Below are 12,030 nucleotides of genomic sequence, written 5' to 3'. Positions count from 1 at the left end.
GCTGTAAACTGACCTCTTTCCATAGGTGTCCTTCCGTCTTCATGGACTTCCCGGACAGTGAACTGCTTGGGAACGGCTTCCCTGGGTAGGCAATAGGGAGCTGGTGTGTGGGAGTGTGTAAATGCATGTGTGTGTGTGGTGTGAGGACACGAGAGAGAGAGCGAGTGTTTAAGCCAGCATATTTTGTACAGTATTAACATTTGTAATCAAACACTTCATCAGCAGCCCTCTAATAACAACGGAATGGGTCTGTTTAACACACCTTAGAAGCTGCATTGGGTTGTATTCCTCCTTGCTTATCTGAGTTTGACAGACGGCCCTGTCCATTCCAATAATTCATGTTTATTTGTTAGTTATGTAGCTCATTCTAACGTTTTTAGCATGTATGCTAGTGGAATACATCTTTTTATGTTTACATTTTCACTCACAAGAACAAATGTAGCTTTGCTTGACTTTACACATAATTGTGTATAAGTGTAGACATTTGTTCGAGAACCGTAACTGGGAAACAAGATGGCTAATCAGTTAATGATTGTGGCCACTTTAGGTTCATATTTTAAGAGTTACACATGTTTGTGAGTTCAGATCATGCCTTCAACATGGTGGTGGTAGTATGAGGGAAGACTCATGGAGGGGGGGAGAACTCTGAGAACTTGGGCTGGAGTTCTGAGCAGCTTCTACCTGTAGCTAAAAGGCCAGACCCCCTCATAGCTGTAGCAGGACTGATGTAGGACTGAGGAACAGGGAGGAGATGGGGTGGCAGTGGGAATTGTGAACCCTGGTTAGGATGTGAATTTATAGGGCGTTGTATTGGAAGGAGGAGGGGATTCAGGCATGTCCGTCCCCTCAAAATTCAGTTATAACTACATTAGTTTTAAAGCTAAGCATATTGTTGCCATTCTAACAAGTTATTTTTTATGGAGATAGATGGTTTTGATGTGACAGTGATGATATGTTACCTTAGACAGGATTTGGTTTTATGTACATGAAGTTTGCACTGTGTGACTGTATTATCTACAAAAACACAAGTATCACATCAAAACATGAATCACCATATATCTGATATTTTAAAAAGTGGATTGGGACATCCTTAACTGAAATTGCATTAGCTTTTATCTTTCATCCCTCATTACTCTAAATCTGGCTTTGTACTGTTACGTAAGATGCTCTGTTAGCCCAAGATGCTCCATTTAGCACTAGATGGAGTCATCAAGAGTAGTGAACAATCTTTGGATTTGGACAGGGCCTGGTAGTAGGTTCTCTGTGGCTGTGCTCCAGATGTTTAAACTGCTCTCTTGCCTTAAATATATTCAGTATCAGTACTTCTGAAATGCTTACGGTTGATGGCATTTTTTCTGTAGGGGCACGCCTTTGTGATTTGGAGCACTGCCTAATTTCCTCCTTTGTAAAATATTCTTCTCATGCCTTGTTGAAAACATTGTATCATTCATTCATTTCGCATTTTCATATTGTTTCTGTTGTACGAAAACCTTCGTTTCTCCAAAACAATAACCTGAAATCAGAAGAGGGAAAAATTATGTTAAAAAAGATTTTAATAATGTACTGAGAGTTTATTTCAAAGTAATTTTGGACCTTTTCAGTTGGTCCATTCATCAAGAAATGTGCACATACTGTAAAAGCTACCTGGCATTTTCAAATGAAGTAATATAAATACTAGGTTTTCATATGAGAGGAACAATATGTTTGATTTTGGTGATATATTAATTCTTACTTCATTAACAGTATCACTAACTCCAGCATCCATCAGTAGTGTTATGAAACTGCTCTTTCAGGAAAAAGGATTCTTGCTTTCTCTGTTGAATTGACCTCTTTATTGTTACCACTGCTCCTTCTTTTCATTCCACTGTTTGACCCAAGACATTGTGACACTGCACATTTCATCTGTCTATCTGTGAGAATGTTGAGGTTAAGGAGGCTCTTTCAGTAAAGTAGCGTGACTTCTGTAATTTTTTGTTACTTGTATTCACAAGTACAGCTGCATTGCAGAAGTGTTTTTCTCCCTCACAACAGCAGTAATGTTCTTGACTTGTTAAACTCACTGAGACACTTTTTATTAGATGTCATTTGACACAAGCTGTTTATACACATTTTGTAGCTTTATGTTAAATAATGTATGATAAGTAAAACTAGTGGTGTCAAAGTTAACATGTGAATAATGTGTTAAGCAATATGTGATAAAATGCACTTTTAAGGCACAGTTGATTGTTGCTATGGGATAGTGGTGTTGCTATGACTCCGTGATGGTGGCCCTCTGATTCAAATAGTTTCCATGACAAGTTCTATAGATTGCACTCTTGATAAAACCAAAGATTTCAGCTACTGCAGCACAGTAAATTTGTTTATTACTGAAGTACATAGAGTCTGAAGAACCCTTTAACAAGCAAGACACAGAATATCAGTAATTCAGAAAACTTTGCTGGACATTGGTCGCCAGAGATGTCAGTAATGAAAATTGTTAACTGCTTTCACACAATGTGAAGCCAATGATTTCCATGTTCAAGTTCATGTCCACCCTGTATTCACATGATTTTCATGGTCAGTTCATGTGAACGCTGCGTTCACACAGTGAAAATAATGTTATTGTATTATTAGGTGAACCATTTACAAGGTGGTAAATACTTTCTGATTAACCTTAAATGCTTTCCAATTAAGCTTTGTCCATTCATATAGCTGTAAAAACATACACTGCTTTTTAAATAGAAAAATCTACCTTTAACAAATAAGACAAATGCTATGAATCATGATTAGCTACACAAACGAATGTGATTAATCTTACTGGATTTGCCTCCTGTCCCAGACCTTTTACTAACTTTCATTTCCTTTGACAACTTTATCATGTTTGACTCAAATGTGGAGTAGATGACCGTGATACACAGTATGTGCGTGTGTGTATTAAAGAAAGTTTTTTGTGACGCATGTGTGTGTTGTTGTGATAGTTAACTTACCATGTATTCAAACGAACTCATCAGTCTAATCATACTGTGACATCTCTATGCGTATTTGTGGACTGAATGTTTGTGGCTTTTCTCATTAGAGTTTGTATTGCATTTCTCATACGTGCTTGTGTTTGTGCGTCTGTGTTGCAGGACTAATTCGGGCAACACAAGTGATCTGTTCCCCATGTCTCCTCGCACTCTCGACTCGCTGATGCACAACGAGGCGGCAGAGGCCAACCCCGGACCTCTAGGTAAGACACACCTGTATTGCTATTTTCCATTGAACTGTGTGGCGCTGTAGCTCAATACTAGGGTTAATCCAAGAATTCACAAGTCAGTTTCATTGCAGTTCGTCAGGAAATGATTCAGTTTCACATTTGACCAAAATTTGATTTGAGTATTGTTTCTTTTTGTGAGGGGAGGTTATGTTTGAAAATAGCTAGAGAATTTTATTTTGGCCAAAAAAAAATGACCACATACTATATTGAATATTATTGTAATTAATTATAACTGATTCTAACAGTAAATGATGTTGTTGAATTATTACCTTCACATTCATTTTTACACAAAAATACTGTGTGCCTGAAAATGATCATATGTGCTTGACTATGATGCTGTTTTTCCATTATTTTTCCCAGAATCTCTCACGCTGGACATGGAACTGAGCTCGGACGTGGCTTCACCAATGTGAGATCAGCAAAGACAGATATGCCCAGCCCTCTGATTTAGCTTTTCACTTCTAGATGTTTCTGCTATTTGCAGTCATATTCATTTTCATGTACGTAATACTGTGTTTAGAGAAGTGCACCTCCTTTTACTGTCATTATGACCTTGATTCTTTTGCATAGCCGATGATGTAGTCATTACTCATGGTGAAGATGATAGAGTGAACTTTTGCTAACAGTTTTAAAAGTTATTCAGTTGAATTGCATTGCTCATATATGAATTTCTTCTGATATAGCAAGCTAAACTAAGCGATTCTCAGTAAATGAATAATTCCAGAAGGATGCTAGGTCACTATCTGCACAGACATCATTAAAGAAAACAGAATATTGATTTTGAAGTTGCAGCATCTGTGAGTGTCTGATCTTGTTGTCAACTGTTCCTTTAAAAGGAGCAATGTTGTTTTGTTTTTATGTTTTTGTTTTTTGATCAAGAACATTTTCATAGACATTTGAGGTTGTAAAGTCTGTTTGCCCTTTAAAACATGCATAATACTTCTTGTTTTAGCATCTTGCAGTCTACCTATATAGAAAATAATGGAATATGTGCTTTTTTCATTTTTTTTAAGTTTACTCTTCTTTGTGGTTGTCTTGGGGAAGTTGAGAAATATAATGGTTTATTTTTAAAGACTAAAACGTTGTAAGTCCACGTTGGCCTTGTGAAATAGGTTTATTTGCTGTGTAAGCTAGCTATGTGCGTGTTATAAGAAGAGTGTAAAAGTTATAAGAAGGGAGGAAAGATGATGCCACTCGAGCTATTGTATTATATTCTTTAGCTTTATATCCGTTTGTCTGCTTCTCTGTTTGTCTTTGTCTGTCTGTTCACTCTATACAAATATGGCTTATGTTGTTTTATGTCCATGGACTTTGTCCTAGAAGCAGCTCTGGGATCAGATCTAAACTGGAAAATGTAATGCGCTGAATGTACTTGATTCACATGTGGACATCATTTCCACTTGTTTGTATTACATCAGAACAATTATTGCCAAGTCAAAATTTTATATTTTATTTGTGTGAAATTTATACACATATGTGAATCAGTTCAAATTCATCGCATTACTTTATCAGTGTAGTGCTGAGTGTATATTGGGTAACAGCAGAAATGGAACTGATAATGTCTGTTTAGGTTTAGATGGAGATTTAAATTCATTTCTATCAGAGCTTGAACTCAGGGTATTGCTGATTAATCAGGTGTTAAAAAATACACAGGGCATTCACATACATTCAGTGTAGCAGTCATAGAGACTTACATAATATAATTGGAAATGAGTTTAAAAAGTTTACTGTTCCATGTATTTTAGGTATTTTAGGTATTTTTCCAGCATGCCTAGAACATGAGCCTCAGAAAGACCTAGCAGGGGGAAAAACTCAATTATTAGATTTCATCCACTGTTAAATGTCATTTCTCACAAATTAATCTCAGCTGCTTTTCATGTGATGAAATGGCGGCGGTAATTACATGTCCATCTCTGTCTATCTGCCTGCCTTTAGCAGCCACGGCAGCCATTCTGCAGTAAAGGTTACCCGAAGGAATGTAAGAGGGAAAAAAAAGAGGAATAAAAAGATGAATAGAATGAGTGTCCCAGCGTTGAAGATAGCGTGCTGACCTTTGTGTCCAGTCTTTGGTCACACATAAAGATGTTCCTCCCCTTGATGTTTGCAGTAATGGAGTTTTTTTGTATTTTGCACTTTTCATCCCTGGTGAGTCACGAAGGCCTGGGTTGAAGTAATTCTCACTCGTATTACATTTTGTCCATGTTTCAAAATTGTTTCAGCTTGCCTTTAAGCTCTGATTTCCATTTTGCTTTCTGGATGATTGAATATATGTATAATCATTTATTAATTTTTGTTCTTTTTTTTGTTTTCATCACATACCTGTACTAGTCGTCTTTTTTATTTAAATATGTTCTACTGTAGTTTATCTGCCTTGGTAAAATCTTTTCTCTGGATTTCATTACCCAGCACTGCCATCATTCTCCAATGCAGCATCATGGTCATTGTAGTTCATGTGTTGTAAATTTCACTCTCACCAAGCTCTCTGTACAGTAGCTGCACCCTTCATTAATTTTAATTAAATAAGAAATACTCCATGTAACCCTGTGTGATCATTTCAGTCCTACTGACAGCAACTTGTTTCATGGTTTCTTGCTTTTTTTTGAGGATGTCGTAATCAAAATCAGCAAATAACATACACTATATGTCCAAATGTATCCAGACACTCCGTTAAATAATTGAATTCAGCTATTTTAAGGTGCCCCCTTTGCTGGCACAGGCGTATACACAGCGATAATCTGCATAGAAAAGCATTACCAAAAGAGTGGGACGCTCTGGAATAGCTACACACGAACCTAAGGTCACCATACCCAGTGCGAGGCAGCGCCTAAAGGGGAACTGCATTCTCTGAAGTGATGGAGCTCCATCCAATACCTTTGGGATGAGTTTGAGTGATCCAAAGCTAGTCATCCAACATCTGTACTTGACCTCACTAATGCTGTTGTGACTGAATGCAATCAAATCCTCACAGCCATGCTTCAACACCTAGTGTAAAGCCTTCCCACAAGAGTGGAAGACAAATACCCTTGATTTCAGAAGGAACATTGGAGCAGGTGTCCACACACTTTTGGACAGTCTATCGTGTACATTTGAAAGAAAACACACTTCAACAGTAGCAAAAGAGATCTTGCCTCGTTTTTCTTTATTAAAGTTTTCTCCATGTTAAGGTCCAATCCCATTTCACCTTTTGTCCCTACCACTTAGCCCTTAACCCCCCCCCCGTTTTGCCCATTCAGGCCTAGGGATAGGGTGACCTGATTTTTGTTGAGTTAGAGGGGTGTTTGGGCTACATGGCCCTCCAAATGGAGGATGTTCAGAGGCTTAAAGGGCTCTTGAGTTATTTCTCTGCTTTTATTAATTGTATACTGCTTAATGTGCTCTACTAAAAGTCTCAAAGCTTTGACTGACCCCATTCATAGAATTAACAGATTTGTGGGTTCAAAACACAAAAAATGAAATCAATAGTCTGTATGTGTGCAAGGGGGACAGGGTTTCTGTGGAAAAGATGAAGTCAAATGGCGGTTTGTTGCTGTCTGGTGGGCTGTTTGTACAGCAGAATAAATTCATTCTATTTACTTTGTAAATCTATAGCAATCTATACCAATCTATGGTAACACAGTGGTAAAAACATGAGCACAGCATGCTGCAGGTTATAGATCTGCCTACCCCCTGCTTCTTTATCTGCTTTAAACTACAGAGAGAGAGATTCATTCACACCTTTGGTATGAACTGGAACACGGACTGCGAGTCAGGCCTTGTCACAAAACAAAAGTGCCTGACCAGCAGTTACTGCAGCAAAGGGGGACGAACTCCCTTTTAATATTCATAGTTTTGGAATAAGATGCTCCTGTGGATGTGACGTTCGTCCACATACTTTTGGCCATTGTGATACGCTAAGTCCAAATGTTTGTAGACTCCTGCTCATCCAACGTTTCTTCTGAAATCAGTGGTATTAATAGGGACTTTGTTGTCCCTTTGCTGCAGTAACACCTAGATGTTGGAACATTGCTGTGAGGATTCGACTGCGTTCAGCCACAAGAGCATTAGTGAGGTCAGGTACTGATTTTGGATGATTAGTTGTGGATCACAAACAGGACTCCAGTTCATCCTAAAGATACTGGATGGAGCTCCATCACCCCAGAGAATGAAGTACCATTGCTCCACAGACCACTGTTGGGGGGGGGCTTTACATCCCTCTAGCCGACACTTGGCTTTATACATGACCTTAAACTCCAGAGTGTCCAGAGCTTGTTATACAAGCTATGTGTGTCAATATACTTTTGGACATACACGATTCAGCCACTTTATTAAGTTCACTTAATTTTTCTACACTTAGTGTCCATTTTAACAGCTTCACCTGCCATATAGGTGCACTTTGTAGTTCTACAGTTACAGACTGTAGTCCATCTGTTTCTCTGTATAATCTGTTTGCCTGCTTTTACCCTGCTTTTCAATGGTCAGGACCCCCACAGGACCCTCACAGAGCAGGTATTACTTAGGTAGAGGATCATTCACGGCAACACATACTAAAACACCACGTCGGTTTCACTGCAGTGCTGAGAATGATCACCACCCAAATAGTACCTGCTCTGTGTGGGTCCTGTGGGGGTGCTGACCATTAAAAAGCAGGGGGAAAGGGGGCAAACAAAGGGCAGGGAAACAAATGGATTACAGTCTGTAATTGTAGAATTACAAAGTGCACCTGTATTGTAAATGTAACTGATAAAATGGACAAATAGTGTAGATAAAAGTGTACCTAATGAAGTAACTGGCCATATATATATGCTGTGCTGTAACTTTTTTTTCTCTGAAACAAATATTATTTTATAAAACATTTTATAAAGTAAGCTAAAGAGCTTTCTGAAAATTTACCAATGGTGTCCAATACTTTTAAGGGCCACTGTATAATCTTTGTGGAACCATATTGAAGAAAGGAGTACAATGCTACTTTCAAATTAAATAATCATGGTGAGGGGTGATGTGCACAAAATGACTTCAGATATCAGAGAGAGAGAGAGACAGAGAGAGAGAGAGATTAAACTAGCCAGAGAGAAAACGCTGACTCAGTATTCATCACATGATAGTTCCTCCAGCCTGGAGTCCTGCCAACACTGGCTGTTCATCAGCTTCAGCTGAGGGGGGCTGCAGATGATGGAACAGGACAAGCCTTTCAGCAACAAGCAACCAAGGAGAAAAACATAAAAACTGAAGAACCATCACATTTTACTGGCCTGTTGCCTTGGAAGTCTTAGACCACAGATGTTTGTGTTGCATAAAAACACTTAGACTCTCTCTCTCGCTCTCTCTATCACTCTCTCTCTCTCTCTCTCTCTCACACACACACACACATACACACACAGTACAGCTATACAATAATGTGTTTCCAAAGCAAGCATTAATATAACACTGCTGTTTCTTTATGCCAGTGGTTTCCAGCTCTGATCCAGCCAACAATCTAATGAACAAGCCCTTCCTGAGCTGAAGTGGGTGTGCTGGAGCAGAGAAAATGCAAAAAACATACAGGGAAGAGGTTACTGCAGGACTGTGGCCTGGTGTCAGGAGGCTATTTGTTGTGGCAAGGCCCCATTAACCAATCATCATGGCCCACCAAACCCACTACTTTTAATACATGCTTCCACAGCAGCAGACAGGAAAAAACAATCAAAGTGAAACCACACTTTGTGTGTGCCACTTCTGCTTGTTGCACGCTTAATATAAAAGACTACATCGATTAACAGAGTGGGGTTTGCATGCATCGCTCTATATTGGTGGTATTTTAGGGATGAGCTGTATGTTGTGGGTAGATTTCTTAAATGGGTAGACATCTATTGATTTACTGTAAGTGTGGCTCTCCTGTTGGTTCTCTTCTAAATCTAAATATGTGACGACCACGTTTTCACATAAAGATGCTGGACCCAACTGTGACTCCTCGTACGACAGGAATTTAATGGTGTACTTGTGGCAGGTGGCAGGTGATGCCAACCAAGGTGGAGTCAGTCTGCTGTGGGGAGTGGGAGCTATTGATTCCAACATGTGAACAAAGTGGCATTGAAGACGGTCAAAAAAGATGAAAAAAATGAATTCTCTTCTCTTATAAATCCTGCTTTTCTGGAGTTTTAGATATTACTAAGATGAATTGGAAGAACCAACTGATCCCTGTAGGACCAAACAACACGTTATCGCTTGAGTAAGTTCATGTAGCCCATAACTTGTGTTTATAGTTTTTCCATATTTATAATATGTGGGACTACACCTAGATTTCTCTGTTCTGTTTATACCGAATGGAGCGCAGCACCTCATTTTTGTAGCTTTATTGTTATTTGAGACGCAACCTCTAACTGTCTTAGTTATGAGGCCTTTGCTATGCTAACAAACCAATGTGATACCTGCCTTAATACAGCAGTCCAGCGACTTTGAAAGCAGAGTAGTAGGTTATGCGCGACGTTATGCAGATGATAAATGTCATTTTAAATCTTTTTTTTAACTGGTTCACGTAGCGTTTGATAGACTTTTTAGGCAAATAAATTAAGATTTTAGCATGTATTTGAGTTTGGTGACAGTCTAAGTCCAGCGTTTGTTAGCAGTGTTAGCCTAGCATCTCCCATTGTAAATTACAGAAGGACACGTCAGAAATCAAACATGGCTGATCAGCGGCATCTGGGGTAAATGACAAATCATGTTCAACTGATTTTTCACAGAACTGTTCCTTTAACCCAGGTTTAGATACTCGAGATACTCAATCGTTGTGAATGTGCACATGAAGGCATGACGAACAGCCAAGCGCAGAAACATGAGGAGCTTTTCAAAGAAGCTGTTTAAAGGACAAAATCGTCCCATGTATATATGTAAAAAGTAAAGCATTTAGCATTAAAGCATTATGTTAGTGTGTATTAAAATAATAATAACTTGATATCTATGTTTCCTTGATATTTTTCATGTGATTTAAGCCACAGACTTCACAAAGAAAGAAACAAGATACCTAAAAAAGGACCGGAGGGGTCCGCCTCCGTCAGAAAGCTGTCACTGATTGGTCCCGAAGCAGGTTAGGCGTGCAGAATAAAGCCATTTTCACACCAAGTACTTTTTTTCAGACGAAAAAAAACAGATGCGATTTTTAACATAGTGGCACCTTCACACCAAGTCCGAGGCATTTTTATCTAAACACTCTGAAACGTGAGAAGAACATGACAGAGGAAGAAGAAATGGATTCTTTATGTAGCAGCGACGATTAATTCATCGTTTTTCTTTTAAGCACTGCAACTAAATGACAACAAAGGCAGTTCCACCACCTCATACAGGAGCCGAAGCTGAATGACGAGTGATTCCTACAGTATTCTTGTATGTTAGTGGGGCGTATTCGAGGCTTGGCTTCTGCTTGTTCCTCCTCTCATTAAATGAAAAAAAACATCCATATTTGATAAATCCATATGTATTTATCAAATTTATTTTTGCAATATATGAAAATGGCCAAAGAATGTATTTGTTAAGTATATTTTTGAGATGCATTTTAAATGTATTTTCCAAATTTATTTGTCAAATACCCTTTTTCAATTTATGAAAAATGCAGTACACGAAAATTCCCCGGATGACGTCCTAAGTCGGGAGAGATTTTGAAGTATGCGACCACAGTTCCAGTTCCAGTATACAACACTTTTCCACAAACGCTAACAGGATCAGAATCTCCAAAAGCAGCGCAAATTTGGTTAAAAACATCTGAGTTGGAGCCTGTTTGGAAGCACTCAGAGTTTCTGATCTTAACGCCACTCTCACTTTTCCAAAATGGACACTAGCCCAGTGTCACCGTTTGTCCGTCCTGTGAGGAGCAACGGAGACCTTGTTTGCTCTTGAAGAGACTCGGCATGTTTGTTTTGTGCTTCGCCTCGTGTGAAGCTGAATCTCGAAAATCAGCTCAGACTGAGTTAGAGAGATCTGAGCTGAGAGTGAAAGAGTTCATAAAACTCTTGGATAATCTCTCTCTTCTCCTGTTGCTTTTCCACAGTGGAAAATATCCTGCACACTGTCACAGTTCGCTCGTCTCGAAAGAGCCCATAAATCCCGCTTCGTGGGGCAGAACTCTGGTCAGGGAACCTGCGCTTCACGGCAGCCTGGCCTCGTTCATAATTGTATTTACGCACTTCGCCCAGCAGGTGTCAGTGTTGGTCTGACAGCGCTGTGCTGAGCCAGTTCAGGGATAAACTGATAATTGGGCCTGTTTTAATTAGAGCAGTTTTCATTCAGGAAAAAAAGAGGAAGAGAGGGATAGTCAACCGTAATAATTATATGATTATGATTTTTATTAAATTTTTCTTTTTATTTTCACTTTTTGCATGACGCATAAATACACACAAAACACACCACTTCCACACTGCTCTCTGTTTAAGGCACACACATCCTTTCGATAGCCCTGTTTATGTGGTGGGGCAGTCTGCACTGTGTGTGTGTGTGTAGAGTGTGTGTGTGTGTGTGTGTGTGTGGGTGAGAGTGTGTGTGTGTGTGTGTGTGTGTGGGTGTGCGTGTGTGTGTGTGTGTGTGTGTGTGTGTGTGTGTGTGTGTGCGTGTGTGCTGAAAAAAATAAATTGGTTGTTTGTGACTGCTGACTGAGACAGAGAGGGAGAGACAGAGGGAGAGTGAAAGAGAGAGAGGGGCCAGAGGGAGAGAGAATGTGAAAATCTCTGGAAAAAAAACACTGCAGTATCGTAGATTAACTTTTGATTAACACTTGATTTACTTGTGCAGTAGCACCATCGATCACAAGCATCTGCACCCTCTCAGCACTTCAGCACTTCATCAGCTTTATA

The 12,030-nt window shown here is 39.2% G+C and overlaps 1 protein-coding gene across 2 annotated transcripts in view; it reads left to right on the top strand.

Annotated features, from left to right (window-relative positions):
* stat3 (signal transducer and activator of transcription 3 (acute-phase response factor)) overlaps window positions 1-5,774 on the top strand; it is a 39,697-nt gene extending 33,923 nt beyond the window's left edge. Inside the window, exons 22-24 of one of the 2 annotated variants that reach the window (XM_036590072.1) lie at window positions 26-85; window positions 3,108-3,208; window positions 3,596-5,774. In XM_036590072.1, coding sequence (XP_036445965.1) covers window positions 26-85; window positions 3,108-3,208; window positions 3,596-3,648 — 214 coding nt within the window. In that variant the 3' untranslated portion in view covers window positions 3,649-5,774. The remainder of the gene's footprint in view (window positions 1-25; window positions 86-3,107; window positions 3,209-3,595) is intronic. The other variant, XM_036590073.1, reaches the window with a different exon arrangement.
* The last annotated feature ends 6,256 nt before the right edge of the window (window positions 5,775-12,030 follow it).

Source organism: Colossoma macropomum, unplaced genomic scaffold, assembly GCF_904425465.1.
Source record: "Colossoma macropomum unplaced genomic scaffold, Colossoma_macropomum, whole genome shotgun sequence".
In the NCBI taxonomy this organism is placed as follows: domain Eukaryota; kingdom Metazoa; phylum Chordata; class Actinopteri; order Characiformes; family Serrasalmidae; genus Colossoma; species Colossoma macropomum.
Note: the sequence above shows the minus strand (reverse complement) of the source record. Positions and strands in the feature narration are given on the sequence as shown.